At 53.9% G+C, this 17,364-nt stretch overlaps 1 protein-coding gene across 1 annotated transcript; it reads right to left on the bottom strand.

The window, feature by feature from the left end:
- Positions 1–216: 216 nt before the first annotated feature.
- On the bottom strand, positions 217–17,004 carry BDW47DRAFT_108377 (uncharacterized protein). Its single transcript, XM_024813216.1, has one exon. It carries the CDS (start codon positions 16,787–16,789, stop codon positions 335–337), a length of 16,455 nt encoding a protein of 5,484 aa, XP_024670545.1. The 5' UTR covers positions 16,790–17,004; the 3' UTR covers positions 217–334.
- Positions 17,005–17,364: the final 360 nt, after the last annotated feature.

Raw genomic sequence — 17,364 nt, 5'->3', positions numbered from 1 at the left:
GCAAGGTCGATGCCAGCATCCGAAGACCAATCAAAGCTAGGGAAGGCCACCCCCATCCAACAGATCTGGGAATGCGGAGAATATATAAGGAGGCTTGACACGCTTTGAATACTTCAGGCATTGCGAGGTGACGATGATGATGATACCATTGAATATCTTGGTGAGTAATCACACGCATTAATCTTATATTTAGAGCCACGACAAGAGAGAAATAAATAGATACATAGATAGTCAATGATATTTAGTCGGCTACATCTACAAGAAAAGCCAACAGCCTAGAATCGCTAAATAAAATACAGAAACAGAATTCGAGGTGAAGACTAAATCAAAGTCATCAACCTAAACATGATCCAACCCGCTCCAAATCCGGAAATACCCCACAACCCAAATCTCCGACAACGCTACATAACCTCTCAAGCAACCCTTCCATGGCCGCAGATGTGATCCTGCCCTTGGAAATAACCAACCGCACGCCTAACTGTGCTTGTCCTTGAACCTGGCCTTGACCTTGATTTTCTTCGCCCTTCAGCATCGGATGGGCCAGGGGCATGGTAACAACATGACAAACTGGCGTCCCACCAACTAACCGAATGCGAAAGGGGCATTGATGCCCCGCAAAGTCGATATCGGTTCTGATATCGCCGTCATTCTGGTGCGTCACCAGGCTGTTGAAGGATGTGTTTGCCGCCCATGAGGTCGCGTGTTGCCGGATGAGCTCAAAGTCGATGTTTGCGTAGGGCATGGCGTGCATGTATTGATGTTGGGCGTGCTTCAGGAAGTTTGAAACGTGACTAGAAGACCCCTGAGGAACCTTGATCCGGATAGGCGACACCGTCACGCAGGGGCCGGAGATGGCGTGGGCGCCTTCAAGAGGCACGTCGCGGCCGTTCAGGACGTGGCCGAAGACGATGTCGGATCTCCCGGTGACCTGGGACAGGACAATAGCCCAGGCCGCCTTGATAAGTGACGAAATGGTGATTCCATTGGGTGTGGTCGGCATCGGGATGGTTTTATTGTAAATTGCCACACCAGAACCATCACAACTCTGGCAGGTTTCCATAGAAGTTGTCTTGGTGGGAATTGGTAGGTCCAGGGGAGTCATTTCCGCGTCCTGCAGATACTCTGTCCAAAACCGAAAGGTTCTTGTGCTTGCCTGCGCCTGGCGATACTGAAGGTAGGCCGGGAAAGATGGAGGAGACAGTACCTGATCAGATGCCGCATCGCCATCATATGCAGAGGCCAAGTCCCGCAAAATGAAATGATAGGACTGCCCATCGTATTGGGCATGGGATATGCGGAGAAGGAGAGCAGCAGCGGGGTCACAAGAAGACACGCCCACGGACCGTGAGACAAGAACAGCGCGGAAGACTGGAGCCCCCCAGGGAACTCCCTTGGCAGCGTCCTCCAAGCAAAAGCGGTGAATAAAGGCCTCAAAATCTTGCGTACCATCAGTATTGATGGTGTACAGCGTGAAATCATGTTCAGGTCGGCGTAACAGAGCCTGGAGGTAGCCGTCCCCTTGCTGATCGGGGACGAAGGCGGAGTGCAGAATGGGATGGCGGTCCAACATCGCTCGGCAGGCGCCTACTAGACGATCCTTGTCTAGGTCAGGTGGTAGAGTCAACTGCATGTATTGGACTTCGACTGGCTCAAGGAACCGGCGTTGGAACTCAGTCACGGGGAACATATCCTCGACGTCAGAAGGTCGGACGGTGGCAGGTGAGCCCAAGAAGGGCGCCAATTGAGCAGCAGCAAAGGTTTCCAGTTCCTCCGAGTCAATGCCGACTAAGGAACCCGGTCGATATAGAGCATCGCCGCCATGGTTTGAAAATTCCTTCGCCTCACGAGCCTGCTGAGAAAGTGTGGGCCATGAAAATATATCAGGAACAGTCAAGGCAAGGCCCCTAGGCCGCAGAAGACTGGTGAGTCTCATGGCTCGGATTGAGTCTCCGCCCATGTTGAAGAAGTCGTCATCAGGGCCAATATTATCCAAAGGGACAGAGAGAACCTCGGCCCACAGTTCCTGGAAGAGGTGTTCCCGATGCGTCATTTCCCGGCTGGGACCTTTTTCAGAGGGATTCAACGAGAACGCTCGGAACTGATCTAGCGACAGCCTGGCAACATAATCACGAAGTCTCCGACGGTCCAATTTGTCACTGGCAGTCCGCGGCACCCGCGCCAGCTCAAGGAAGACCGACGGCACCATATATACCGGCAAGGTTTCTTTGAGGCGAGCAGTTGCATTTTGAGCCTGTTCTCGAAACATAGCGCTGGGGGTAGAGATTAAGGTATCAGTGTGCGGCATGTCGCATTCATGGAGGTGCTTAGCAATAAAGGCGATCAAGACGGGGACTCCATCGCGAAGGACAGTTTCCGCCACAACTTCAGATGCGTCTGAGAAGTACATCCGCACATTGTGCTCAACCTGCGCTAGTTCCACACGCTGCCCTCGCAGTTTGATCTGTGTGTCTTTGCGGCCTACGAACTTGATGCCTCCATCGTTCGTATATTGCATGAGATCGCCCGTGCGATAGAGGCGAATCTTGTTGTGATCCCCAGGCCCGAGTCCGCGAATATCGGCCAGCCAGTCAGGAGCCGGGATATAGGCTGCAGCGGTCCGCTCGGGGTCATTGAGGTACCCGCGGGTGACGATGGGACCCTCGATAAGCAATTCTCCTACAGCACCGATAGGGGCGAGACGTGAAACATCCGATGGGGTTGTGATCCAGCCCACACCGCCGGTGACCGGCCCAATCTTCCCTACGGGCCAGTTCGCGGGATCGATGCGGCTGACTGCGCAGATGGTGGCCTCTGCCGGCCCATATCCGTTGACCACGGTGAAACGACCTGTCCAGGTGTCGACGATGTCCTGCGTGACAGCTTCCCCACCGAGAGACACGACTTCCAAATTAGGAACCTCGTCTGGTCGCAGTAAACGATTGACTAGCGACGGAGCCATGATAGCATACGTTACATTCGCTGCCCGGATATAGCTAGCTAGATTGCTCAAACGGTCTGTGTCCGAGGGGATGCAGACGCAGCCGCCGTTGCAAAGGGTAGTAAATAGCTCATAAATGCTGGCGTCAAAAGCGTACGAGGCAAAGTGCAGAGTGCGGCTGGATGAAGTAATCTCCATGCCCGGCGTGTGGGCCCGAATGCTAGTGCAGAGGTGGGAGTGTTCCATGAGAATCCCCTTAGGCTGACCGGTGCTCCCCGAGGTGAAGATAACAAATGCGGTATCGTTGCATGAAGGGGGTAGCCATGAGCTGTCGGCTGCTGCCGATTCGGGACTTTGAAGTGGGACAGTTTCGACCCGGATATCGCTTTTGACTTGTATAAGGTGCCTGGTAGCTGGAGAAGTTAGGACGAGATTTGCCTGCACTCGTCCAATGATACTTTTAATATATTCAACCGGATGGCCGGCGTCTAGCAGGACACACGCCCCCCCGGCTCTGAGAACGGATAGCATCGTGATTACTGCCCATTTGGATTTCTGCATGCACAATGGTACTAGTGAGCCCGATCGCACTCCAAGATATCGTAGCTGACTGGCCATATCTTGAGAAAGAACATCTAACTGTGCATAGGTAAGGTCGCCATCCCAAGCAGACACAGCCGTTGCGTTCGGCGTTGTGACCGTATGCCGGAGGACAAAATCATGAAGACAGACATCATGCGAGGGCGGTACACTATGGTTCCATTCATGCAGCTGACGCCGATCTTCATCGCTAACCAGATCAAGCTGGGATAATGGAGTTTGCAGATTTCGGGGAAGTTGCTGCAGCAGGTGAGAAAACTGCCCAAGGATTGTTCCTGCCATGACGGGCGAAACGACCAGCTCGTTATAGTTGATTTCCACGGTAACAGTGGACTTGTCAGCGGCGTCCAAATGGCAGATAACCATCAATGCATATTCGGAGAACGCGACAAGATTGTCATAGTCAGAATCAATGAGCTCAAACAAGTTGGACCCCTCTTGTACGTCTGATGTCAGGTGGGAAGTCTGTATACCCAGGTGACACTGGAACTGGCATGCCTGATCAGCCTCGCTACTTAGATGTCGTATATTCTGCAGACCGAATTGTTCAAAGGGAATGCGTGTCACTGCTTGCGCCTGGATAGTAGACAGGGATTCCGCGACTGTATCAGTATTAAGACCAAGACGAACTCGCAAGGGGAGTGTTGTAATCGCTGGCCCAGTCATATCTTCAATTCCGACCACAGGTGCCCTGCGGCCATTGAGTATGGCACCGAACACAACATCGTCCGAGTCAGTGTAGCAGCTCATCAGCAGTGCCCATGCGAGGTGGACCACGCTGGTTGTGGTAAATTCCAACCCCGTGCCGGAAATAGAATTTGCCAATGTTCGGCGTATCGAGCAGTACGTGGGTGCTGCGCGTCCCCGTTGTGTCAAGGGTAGGGTCGGCCAAACGGGCGCATGGAGGTGCGAAAATTCAGCGCGCCAGTGTGCAGCCGCTTCTTCCAATTGCCGTTGCACGTATTGAATAAAAGGACTCAGCGATCGCGGAAGTAGAGGCGTAGAGGGTTCATGATAGCTTTGGATGACCTGACGCCACAGAGCAGGGATCGACCACCCATCGTATACAGCGTGATGTATCGTGAGGTGAAATTGCACTGCACCGTTCGGTCCGGAATTGACTAGAGCAAGTTCCACTAGGCGCTCTCCAAGACCCCAGGGCTGTGCTTCGAGGTACCGACTATGTTCCACCCGGCTGTTGAAATGGCGAAACTGGGGAGACTTAGCTATGACCACTTGCCACGTGCCAGGAGGGTGATCTGATTGGATCATGCGCGTGCGAAGGATCGGGTTTGCTGCTGCAGTCGCTCCCCAGGCAGCCTGGAAGCGGTCGAGATCAACGTGAGAGTCGAGGTTGTACCGAAAGGTCACGACGTAGGGGTTTACTGTTCTAGTCGACTTGGTGGAAAGAGCCATCAGCCCCTCTTGCATTGGGGTACAGGGGTATATATCCTGGACATCGGCAATGGGGACACCGCAGCAGGTCGCTGCAAAACGGGCCAAGTCGCTGGATCCAGCGTTGGGAATGAGCGCAAAAGGCCTGACCGCATCGTGCGTAGGACCTTTGTGTGTCAATCGTGCCGCTTGAGCCAGGTCGCGCAGCCTGGGATGTTGGAAACAATCAGCCATAGTGATGACATATCCTGCCTCTCGGGCTTTGGGAATCAACGCCATTGCAAGGATCGAGTCGCCGCCAAGACGAAAAAAGTGATCATCCCTGCGAATGGATTTCACGTTCTCCAGGTTGAAGACATCGGCGAACAAGAGTTGGAACGCGTGTTCAGCCGGAGTAATCGGCAGATCTTCAGTGGTGGACTCCTCCGAGATGGCCATACATCCATTCAAGAAATTCTCCGAAAGACCTTCGGCTACTGCGCGAAGAGAACGACGATCGACCTTGCCAGTATGGCTCAGTGGGATACGTCGAACAGGAATGAAGGTACTGGGAACCATGAACACTGGCAAAACCTGGTCTAGGTGCCTCACAGCCGCGGTGATCGCCCTTTGGAAGGAAGCATCGCACACGCCGATGAGGCCGTCTTCCTCTATTGTCAAGCCGGAAATCTTCTGAGGTTCCGAAACGAAGGCCACAAGCATAGAGGGTCTCTGTCTAATGCTCAAAACGTCGGCGACTACATCGATGTTGGCTGACGGGAAGCCGCGACGTAGATGGAATTCGATCTCCGCCAGTTCGATTCGCTGCCCGCGCAACTTTACCTGTGTATCCCGGCGGCCAATGTATCTCATGGACCCGTCTGCCGGCTCATACTGGACGAGATCTCCCGTGCGATAGAGGCACCCGGGCTCCCGTCCGTCCTGGGCACATACCTGACCTAACCAGGCGGGAGGGGGTATGAAGGCATCTTGCGCTGAAGTATCGCTGGTATCCAAATAGCCCGTTGTGCTTACAATCGGGCCCTCGATGATGAGCTCACCGACGGCACCCACCGGCGCCAGTACCGAAGGGTCCGCGGCATCGGTAATCCAGGCCGCACTGCCAAATGCGTGCCCGATATTGGTCACGTCATTAACGTCCTGTAAGCGGGGACGCGCGGTGCTTATAATGGCACATTCTGCAGGGCCATAACCGACATGCAGCTCCACAAACGGTTTCCATTTGGTGACATCCCCCGGTGCCACAGATTCTCCCACCAATAGGAGGGTACGAATACTGGGGACCTTTGTCGGCTCTATCACTCGCGCCACAGAAGGTGTTAAACATGCCCAATTCGCTTCGAGCCGGTTGATGGCCCCCTCAAGATCGCCCACGCGCTCCGCGTCGGAGGGGATACAGATACATCCCCCAGCAAGCAGGGTAAACAACAGCTCCAGGACACTGGCGTCAAAGGCGTATGACGAGAACTGCAGAACCCGGGAGAAGGGTTTGATTCCAATGTGGGATCCGTTGGTCGTTGCATTTGTACACATATTTGAATGTGATATCACAACTCCCTTGGCTCGGCCCGTTGAGCCAGACGTGAATATTACATAGGCAGGGTCTTCTGGTGAGACTGTCTTCATGATAGGTGTCACTTCTGCCGTAGACCACGCGGCATCGGGTCCTCCGATAACTAGGCTCCGCGGGGCGAGTGTCTCCGCCTTCACCATCTGAGCCTTCGATACCATGACCAAGGGGGCCTTAACCTGCCGGCAGATATCTTCAAGCCGCTCGCGCGGATGTGTGGGGTCCATGAGAACAAAGGCTGCCCCTGTTTTTAGGATTGCGAGTATGGATATCACAACCCAGTGTGATTTCTCACAGCAGATGGGGACAAACATCGTAGGGCCAATACCGTAATCACGCGCGAGGTGCTGCGCTAGATCCAATGCCAGGGTTTCGAGGGCCTCGTAGGTGAGTTTTCCATCGTGAGAGCAGACTGCGAGAGCATCCGGCTGCGCCCGGCAGCGTTGTGAGACCAGGTCATGCACGCGGCAGTTGACTCCTGGTGGTGGCAGATGGCGGTTCGAGGCCTCTATAAACCTTCTTCCGGCCGGGCCGAGCATTCCCATCTGACCAATGGTCCGCTCGGGAATGTCGGCCTCGAGTTGGTGGATGGTGTGCTCGAAAGTATCCATTATCATGGTCGCCTGTTGGTCGGACAAAAAAGAAGACCAGTAGTCCAGGGTGATAGAGATCTGATGCTCACCGACCACCACACCCGCGTTGAGGTCATACTCGTTCGCACCATCTTCACTCACCATCTTTAACAGGATAGAGCCGTCTTGCCTCACCGGTTTTTGATTGGTGAAAGATAACACGGTGTTAAAGAGAGGCATATTCGAACGGCCGACGTCACGATAAATGTCACCTAGCGCAACATGCTGGTGGTGGGCATTCCGGATCAAATCCTCCTGCACCAAACGCGCCAGTGCATGGATATTGTTACCGGGAGTCAGTCGCATTCGACAGACGAGAATAGTGACGAAGGGGCCCACGGCGTCGACAATGCCGGGTACATCCGCCACGTCGCGCCCCGAGTTAGCATAGCCAAAGCATATCTCATCGGACCCCGTGTATGATCGCAAGACGAGACCCCAGGCTACATGTATTAATGTAGCTAGCGTCACATCATGATTGGTCGACAGCCGGCGGAGATCGCTTGTGCTTCCGAGATCGACTTTGATGCTGCGAAGGGAGCGTCCCCCCGACACTGGCGGAGATATGACCTTGGATGCTGGCATGAGACAGGTGGGAATATCGTGCAGGTAATCTGTCCAGTAGGTTTGATTGACTGTCATGCTCAATGACTGCCAGTAGGCGACATATGTGGAATACGATGCAAGCGCACCGATGGGTAACCGCCCGTCATAAGCATCGATCAGATCACGGAGGAGGATTCCGAATGATGCCCCATCCGTCAGTAGATGGCTAATCTCGAGCAGGAGCCCAATTTCGCCTTTTTGGGACGACGGACACAGCGTCAGGTGGTGGGGCGGTTGCCCATCGTGCGCGGCAGTGGTATGGCGCGTGTGTTGGAGTGCTGCCATCGGGTCAGGACGAGGAGGCAGGATGGTGGTAATCATCGTTCTCGGGATGGTGCGGTGCACGAGCTGCAGGTCAGCCCCACTCGATAAGTTGTTCGGTACGATGCATGATCGCAGCATTGGATGGCGTGTGACGACCTGATGCCAGGCGGCAACAAGCCTATCAGCTGCGACGGTGTGGGAATCACCGTTCGCGGTGACCATGAGAAAAAAGCGATTGTTATACACATCATTCGCACGAGATTGACTGATCAACATTCCCTGCTGAATTGGCGAGAGTGGATACAAGTCCTCGACGTCAGTGCTGGATAGCCCGCTCTGCGGCAGAGCAGACTGCAGGAGGGTGTCCAACTCGGAATAATATCGCGTGGGCGACAGACTAAAGGGCGTGTAGACCGTCCGCTCGCTCGTGACTGCTTTGGGTGTGTCGACAACGGTGGTGGCTAGTCTCGCAATGGTCTTCTGTTGGAAGATGGCCTGCACCGTCGTGCGGATGCCGATACTGTTCAGTTGCATGACGAGCTGCATCGCGCTTATCGAGTCCCCACCCACCGAGAGGAAGCTGTCGTCCACACCGACTGCCTCAAGTGCGGTGTTTAGTACGCTTGCCCACACTTGCTGGATTGCCGCTTCTTCTGGGCTGGTTGGCTGTCTTCGGACGGGAGGTGCTGTTGAAGCATACGCCTGCATGTCGGAGAGAGACAGAGCTTCTACCGCTTCCTGGATGCGACAACGATCGGTCTTTCCACTCGCTGTTGTGGGTACGCTCCTTAGAGGCAGAAGTAGCGATGGAACCATATATGACGGAAGTGACTCGCACAGCCGGTGGTGTAGCGTACGGGCAGTCTCTCGGAAGGCATCTGTGGGGAGCTCGAAGAGCTCCCAGGCAGCCCCTGAACCTTCTAGGAGGTGACTGGGCAATTTATGACCGTGGATAATACAAGCAAACAGCACGGAGGAGCCAGCCACGTTCGCCACGTCGACAACTCCGGTGCCACCGCCAGTATACTGATTTACATGATGCTCGATCTCCCCCAGTTCGATCCTCTGGCCTCGCAATTTCACCTGTGTATCCCTGCGACCAATGTACCGGATGGATCCATCGTCGTTTAGCGCAACCAAGTCACCGGTTCGATAGAGTCGACAAGGCTTGCCCTGACGCCAGCGTACCAGCCATTCCGGTGCATCAATGAACGCGGCTGTCGTCGCCTCCGAATTGTTCAGATAGCCTCTCGTCACAGCAGGGCCTTCGATGAGCAACTCGCCCACCGCACCCAGGGGGGCTAACCGTGTCGGGTCCGAGGGAACCGTCACCCAGCCGGCTCCCCCGTGGACTCTCCCAATCGTGCCGTCGGCCCGGTCTGAGAATTGCTGGATGACTTGCCCGGCAGCACAGACGACGGTCGTTTCCGCGGGGCCATACCCGTTGATTAGCATCACGCAAGGAGCCCAACGCTGGGCCACGCTGCGACTCATTGCTTCACCAGCCGATACAACAGTCTGTAGACTGGGAACACGGCCTGGATCAAGTATGCCGAGCATGGAAGGGGTCAGGATGGCCCAGTTGACTTGCTTTTCTGCGATAAACCGTTCCAGGCCATTCATCCTGTCAGCCTCAGATGGCACGCAGACGGTGCCCCCCATCACAAGCGTGGTGAAGATCTCAGCCAAGATAAGGTCAAAGGCATAGGATGCAAAGTGGAGCGCTCGACTTGACGAGGTAATGTTAAGTGGTCCGCTGTGATCCCGAATGCCGGTGGAGATCTGGCGATGTTCCATCATTATGCCTTTTGGGCGGCCAGATGAGCCGGATGTAAACAAGATAAAGGCCAAACTGGCGGGTTCCACATTCACGGAAATGGATTGGTGGTCGGGAGGTAAGTCTTCAAACGGGACAGTGAGTACGGTGACTGCACATCCCTCGAACGTCTTCATTGTATCCGTAGACGCAATTATCATCTGTGGCTTGACTTGGTCCACGATATCCCGTACCCTCGCCGGGGGCAAATTGCAGTCGACACAGACCACAGTTGCCCCAGTGCGTAGCACAGCAAGCATGGTGACAATCGACCATTTCGACCGTTCCAGACATACGGGTACAACGGATGCTTCGCGCAAACCCCGGGCCACAAGAAAAGAAGCAATCCGAGAAGACCAGGAAGCTACCTCCCCGAATGTAAAGTTACCGTCCCAGGCGGAAACAGCCACCTTCTCCGGCTGTGAAGCACAGGAGTCGCCAACCAACTTATGCAAACAACGCTCCTTGGTAGACGGCAGCATTGCATTCCAGCCAGCCAGCTGTTGCCAGTCGGACGGACTAAGTGGAGAAACATCTTGCACGGCAACATCTGAGGGCGACGACACAATTTGGCGAAGGACACACTCAAATTGTTCAACCATTCTCTTCATCGTGGAGTGGTCCATCATCGTTTTGTCATAAAGAGCGGTGATTTCCAAGGGCCGATCCTGATCCTTAGGAAGGTTGCAAATCACAACGATACCATAACTGGCAAATGCACGGTAGTTTTCGTCTTGCGATTTCACCTCGGTGGCGGGTCCGGTCCTCTTGGACCCTGCGGGCGGCTGGATGATGAGTTGATTCTGGAACTGGCACGCTCGTGCAGCATCATCGCTGGCGGATTGTATCTTCCTCAGGCCGGTCTGCTCGTGGAGCATCATCGCCGCCAGTTTCTGCTGGATCCAAGTCACATGGTGTTGGATGGACTGGCTTGGGTCCAATTGCATGCGGAATGGCACAGTGGTCATGGTCGGTCCTGTGAACCGCTCAATCCCAAATACGGGTGCACTGCGACCACTGAGGGTAAGTCCGTAGACAAGATCATCACTGTCCGTGTAGTAAGACAGAATGATACCCCAGGCCAACTGGATCGCGATTGTCAATGTAAAGTCCATGTTAGCACGGGGGGTCAGCGGAATCTCGCGACCAACTGCCAAGTTCGCCTGGGGATTGTAGGCAGGGGATGGGAGACTTGGAAAGATGGCCACGTTCAGCCCATTGAACACGTCTGCCCAGAAAGCGGTTGAGTCTTCAACCTGTTGCAAATAAGATATAAATGAGGAGAATGGTTGGCGCACGAGCTGTTGCCCCCCATATGCGGCGTCGATCTGATCCCAGAGCAGAGGGAGCGTCCATCCATCATAGAGCGCGTGATGGATGGTCAAAACAAACCGAGGGGGGTGTTTTATCAGTGTCGGCTGCATCAGACATGCGTTTGGACCCATTACCGGTGTCTGATAGTTTCTCTCGTATTCCTGTTGGCTGCCGTAGACCTCCCAACGGGGTAAATCCCGCACCACGACTTGAAAGCTCCCTGTGGATCCCTGGGCGAGGCGTGTCCGGAGAATAGGGTTCGCAGCCACTGTTGTATCAATTGCGGCCCGGAAACGAGCCTCGTCAGTACCCGGGACAAACTCGTAAACAAATTGTGCCACATATTTGCCTGGGTCTTTTAGACTCAATGCCATTAACCCTTCCTGCATTGGTGTGCATGGATAAAGGTCTTCAATCTGGTCGTGGCTGAGGTCAGATTGTTCCAGAAGCGCCGTCAGTATATGCTGCCGCAACTCTGGGTCTGGACCCAGACTAAAAGGTAGAGGCTCGTCAACAGGTGTGTTTTTCTGGAATCCCATATTCTCTGCTAAATCTACAATCCTCGGGCGTGTGAAAACGTCTCCAACGCTGAGAGTGCACCCAGCTTCGCGGACAAGGGCAACCAGCCTCATGGCCGAGAGGGAGTCGCCCCCTCGTCGGAAGAAGTGATCATCAATACTGACCTCATTTTGAGGCAACGACAGGACCTCAGCAAAGGCTCGTTGTAGCTTCCTCTGCATTTGCGTCGTTGGCTCTCGAAAAGGTCGCCTCTCCGCCATCCTGAATGTATCAAGCTGTTCCGCTCCCAGCTCGCTGGCTCGTGCACGCAGTTCCCGCCGATTGAGCTTTCCCGTGGCCGATATAGGGAGACTATTCACCGGAATGAGCACGGCTGGGACCATAAACGTCGGTAGAGCAGCTTCGAGTTGCGATAGCGCAATGGCCACGGCTGCACGGAAACCCTCGTTGTCCGCTTGGAATATACTCTCACTCTCTACAGACGTTTCACAGATGAAGCCGGCCAGCAATGGGTCTCCACTAGCTTGAGCTAAGATAAGTTCGACGGCCACTTGATCGGCGTGAGGGAAGCAGCACCGTAAGTGATGTTCAACCTCCGCTATCTCCACCCTTTGTCCCCGCAGCTTGATCTGAGTGTCCTTGCGGCCCACGATCGAGAACTCACCGCTAGCAGTATATTGAACCAGGTCACCAGTCTTGTACAATCTGCAAGGCGCATTTCGAAAGGTGTGTAGCCAGGGAGGGTTTTCAATAAAGGCCTCCGATTTGTGCGGCTCATTCAGATACCCACGCGCTATGACTGGACCTTCGACGAGTAGTTCACCAACAGCTCCAACAGGGGACAGGCGTGTCGAATCGTCTGGGTCGATGATCCAGCCGGTGGATCCAAAGGATTTGCCAATATTGGTGGGTGTTGTGCCTTTTCGCATTTCCTGTACACACATTATCACGGCGCATTCGGCAGGGGCGTAAACCTGGATGAGATGCAGATAAGGCGACCACTGTTCAATGTCCCCGGAGGTCATTGTTTCACCTCCAAGGACCAGTGTCTGTAAAGAGGGCACAGACTCCGGGCTTAGTATACGCGCTATTGATGGCGTAAGTAAGACCCAGTTAGCCCGGAGGGCAGTAATGGTGCCCGGGAGGTTGGAGATTCGGTCACTTTCAGACGGAATACAGATACAGCCACCCACTATGAGAGGCAGGACGCTGTCAGAGACACTTGCATCGAAGGCGTAGCCGGAGAACTGTAGCACGCGGGAATGCTGATTGAGACGTATTTTCTGACAGTAGGCCTTCGCCCCACTGTACCAACTGCCGTATGTCATCACAACGCCTTTCGGATTGCCCGTTGACCCGGAAGTGAACACGACATACATCGTGTTATCGGGTGACGGAGGAATCAACGGCTGCTTCTGACACGTAGACATCCATTCTGTTTCGTTGGAACCAACAGCGACAACCTCACCAATACCCAGGTTACGCGCAACAGACGTTTTGGCCGTCGAGCAAACGATGACCGACGCCTGAAGTTGGCCGCATATCTGTCGAAGCCGATCCATGGGAAAGGAGCTATCAAGCAGAGAAAAAGCTCCACCTGCTTTCATGACCGCCAGAATGGCGACATTGACCCAGCGAGACTTCTCAAAGCACAGCGCTACAAAGCTCTCGGGTTTCACACCTAGACATGCTAATCGTTTTGCCAGGTGTTCCGCGTACGTTTCCAGTTCACGATAGGTAAAATCGCCATCCCATGCGCAGATTGCCGGTGCATCTAGTTGGTTCAAGCTACGCTGGTAAATGAGCTCGGGCGCACACTGGTCAATTGGATTCCATTGTTGACCATTCCATTCTCGCAGCTCCTTCATATCCGACGGGCTGATAGCCTGGATGTTGCCGATTTGGTCATCGTATTTGTGATGCAGCTGGTGGAGGATGTGATCAAACTGAGAGATCATTCGATTTATTTGTGTCTCCTCGACTACAGCTGGATCGAACGTGACGCTCAAGTTCAGGGCGCTTGTGGATTGCTTGATCGACATGTTGATTGCGTAGGAGCTCACATCTGACAGTTTCGTCTCCTCGAGGTGCCCTGAGAATAAGGGCGGCAGAGTGTATTCACTTTCGTCTGGCTGAATGACGAGGTGACTTTGAAATTCGTTGTAGATGGTATATTTGGGGTCTAGCTGGCTCGTACGTTGGAGACCAATTTGTTCAAAAGGCATGTCCTCGGCAGATTGTGTCTGTATCCTTCTCAGAGAATCCGCGACCGTTGCCCTGGGGTTGAGAAGCAACCGCATAGGAATAGTCGCAATGGTGGGGCCGGTCATGCTCTCAATTCCCTGGATGCTTGCACCGCGGCCAGCGACCGTTAGCCCAAAAACCACGTCCCAATTGCCGGTATAATGTGCAACTAGCAGACCCCACGCTAGCATAACCTTGCTGGGCACGTTCGATTGGCGCCCAAAACGTTGCAAGGGCAGATGGATGTTGAACGTCGTTGAAGCCGTCGGCACAGGAATGTATCGTGGCGACGGGAGTTTTGGAAAGGCCGTTGCGTTCGGATCTGTTAAACGTCGTCTCCAGTGGTTTTCCAGCTCTGCCTGAGACTGAGAATCCAAAAATTGCACAAAGTGACTGAAGGGTCTTCGTTCCAATGTTTGTCCGTTGTATGCCGCGTTGGCCTGCTGCAGGATTAGATGCAGCGCCCAATCTTCAATCAGAGCATGGTGAATAACCAGTGTAAAGAAGACTGGACAGTGTGGGGAGTTTGAATGACTCAATGCCAATCGCACAAGTCGTTCCCCCATTTTCCAGTCTCTCCACTGTTCGGGAATCTTATCATCTATCTCCCTGGTCTCCCATGGAATTTGCCCCTGGATCACAGCTTGCCAAAACCCACTGGTCTTGCTGGGAATAATACGTGTCCGCAGGATTGGATTGGCTTCGATTGTCTTCTCCCAGGCGTGCCTGAACCGCTCAAGATCAACGTTCATCATCAATGTAAATCTGTGGATTAGTGTATATGCGCCGAACCGCTTTGCCGTTTGGGAAAAGAGACCCTGCTGTAGTTGCGTACATGGGTAGACATCTTCGACCTCTGATCGCTGAATATCATACCGTACGAGCGTCTCCATCAGCTCTTCTCGTTGGCTCGCATTCCCACAAAGCGCGAACGAGGAACAATCTCCAGCTAATGGCGAGTGTCCGCGCAGGCTTGCCGCCATTTCTTTCAAGCTTGCAGATGTCCAGATATCATGCACCGTCAGTTTGAAGCCCTTTCGTAGCACCAGTGCAGCCAGTCTCATGGCGCGGATCGAGCTTCCGCCCAGCTCCCAGAAGTTATCATCAATTCCAATCTCATTGGCTGGGATTTGAAGAACATCAGCCCACAGGCACTGGATGATCTTTTCAGCAGGATTGCGCGTCGATCTCTTGACAGGTGCCTCCAGCTTCGACTGCTGTAGCTCTTGGCGTGTTTTAGAATTACCTAGCTGGCGAAGGAAACCGCGGTTCAATTTACCATTGATACTCAGAGGCATCTGGGACACGGGCAAAAAGATAGATGGAACCATATATCGTGGGAGCTTCTCATGCAGCTTGCCTTGCACCGTGCGGGTGAGCTCGCGAAACTCGTCGCTCGCCCCAGTCAGGTGGACCTCTGTACCCATTCCACCCATTCGCTCTACCGCTACAAACGCGGCCAGTAGATGAGAGTCTGGGTCATCCTTTGGTTGAATAATATCTACTGCGAGATTTCCCGTTGGTAGATGCTGTTGGAGATGATGTTCGATCTCAGCCGCCTCCATGCGTTGACCGTTGAGCTTCAGCTGGGAGTCCTTACGACCCAAGCATTCTATCAACCCATCGTTGTGGCAGCGAGCGAGATCACCCGTTCTATATACGTGTCCCGTGACTTCTGGCCATAACTCCTTCAGCCATTGGGGTCGACTGACGAACGCAGCTGCCGTGCTTTGGCGGTTCCCGATATACCCTCGGCCGACGATAGGCCCCTCGATCAGCAGTTCCCCGATCTCCCCAACAGGGCGGAGGACTTCAACATTATTTTCATCAACGACCCAACAGCTGCCTCCGACCGCACGGCCGATCACGGTGGGGATATCCGTTGGCCTCCTGATATTGGTTATGCAAGACAGGATGGCACATTCGGCCGGTCCGTACGCATTAATTGAGTCCACTTGCGGCGTCCATCGGTCAATATCGTTCTGGTTCATTGCTTCTCCGGTGAAAATGACGGTTTTCAACATCGGAAGGTCTATGGGATCTAGGGAACGAGCGACTGATGGCGTTAAAAAAGCCGTGTTGACTCCGTAACGGCGCAGAGCGCCGACCAGGTCTCCTCGCCGCTCTTCCTCAGATAGGATGCAGACACAGGCGCCATGCACAAGGGGAGTCAAAACCTCTAACAGACAGGCATCAAAGGCGTAGGAGGCGAATTGTAGCACCCGTGATGTCTGTGTAAGGGTAGTGGCCGCTCCATGGGCGACGCAGGATGTTGATATAGATCGATGCTCGATAACCACACCTTTTGGTTTCCCAGTGGTTCCTGAAGTGAACATTGCATAAGCTGCATTGGTTGGGGTCACACCGCTAGCAATCCTTCCATCGCTCATCGCCTCGTTCTCCGTTTCGAGCCCTTCGTGTACAACAACCACTTCCGTAGCAAGATCTTTGGCCCGTGACGCAGTTTCAGGCGACGCGAGAATAAGCTCGGCATTGACCGTTTGACAAATAAGTTCCAGGCGTTGCATAGGATGCGATGGATCTAGCAAGACAAAAGCACCTCCCGCATGTAGTACGCCTAGGACCGCAACAAGGGTCCAGCGGGATTTGTGGAAGCATAACGGGACGATGACTTCTGGGCCAACGCCCCTAGTCAAGAGCAGTCGGCCCAGCGCTGTGGCATGTCTTTGCAGCTCCCGATAAGTAAAATTGCCGTCGCAGGCACACACTGCAGGCGCCTCGGGGCTCTGATCGCAACGCTTGTCGATTAACTCGTGCACACATGCATTTACCGCGACCGGTGGCTGGGGACTGCAGTGTGCGAATTGCGAGTCCGGGCCATGCTGTCCCCCATTGCGCAATTCAAGGGTCGCTGAGGGTCTGGCTGCCATTCTAACGCTTGAAGGAAGAAGCGGTAAAAAGGATCCTTCCTTTTTTTTATACTCTTGCTCCCCCGAGAAGGCTGTTCGCGTCTTTGGATTTTTTGCTGCCGAGGCCTTGACCCCCAACTAGATATTTGTAAAATCGTATGAGAAGTGAGTCCACGAACACACAGTGGAGGTACCACTACAATGTAGTAGTCGTGACTTATCAGTCTTACTGTTCCTCATGAAGTGCAGAAGATTGCTTTTACACACCCTATCAAGCTCCATTCACGGCCTGATGCCATATATAGTCAGTCCTGCCTGTGGGCTCCTTGCTAGCCTGAGTGTCTCTCTTTTTAGTCAGGAGTTTGCCCCCCCCTTGCTTTTCCAATCTTCAGAGTTCGCCCTTGCACATTCCTGCCGACGCGGACCAGATACAGCGCACCTCCCATCGATCGACTTGATTTCCCTCCATTTCTTGTGCCCCTGACCTAATAGACATGCTATTTATAATACCGCGGGATTCACGTAGTACCCGAAACATCATCGGCATCACTCCATTGCTGACAGTTGTCTGATCTCCATTGCGACTAGTCTACAAA

Source organism: Aspergillus candidus, assembly GCF_002847045.1.
Source record: "Aspergillus candidus strain CBS 102.13 unplaced genomic scaffold BDW47scaffold_34, whole genome shotgun sequence".
In the NCBI taxonomy this organism is placed as follows: domain Eukaryota; kingdom Fungi; phylum Ascomycota; class Eurotiomycetes; order Eurotiales; family Aspergillaceae; genus Aspergillus; species Aspergillus candidus.
This window is presented reverse-complemented; position numbering and strand designations above follow the sequence as displayed.

What these genes read in the sequence shown, in the direction of transcription:
- BDW47DRAFT_108377 (XM_024813216.1), bottom strand. Translation starts at nt 16,789, where the DNA reads ATGGCAGCCAGACCCTCAGCGACCCTTGAATTGCGCAATGGGGGACAG.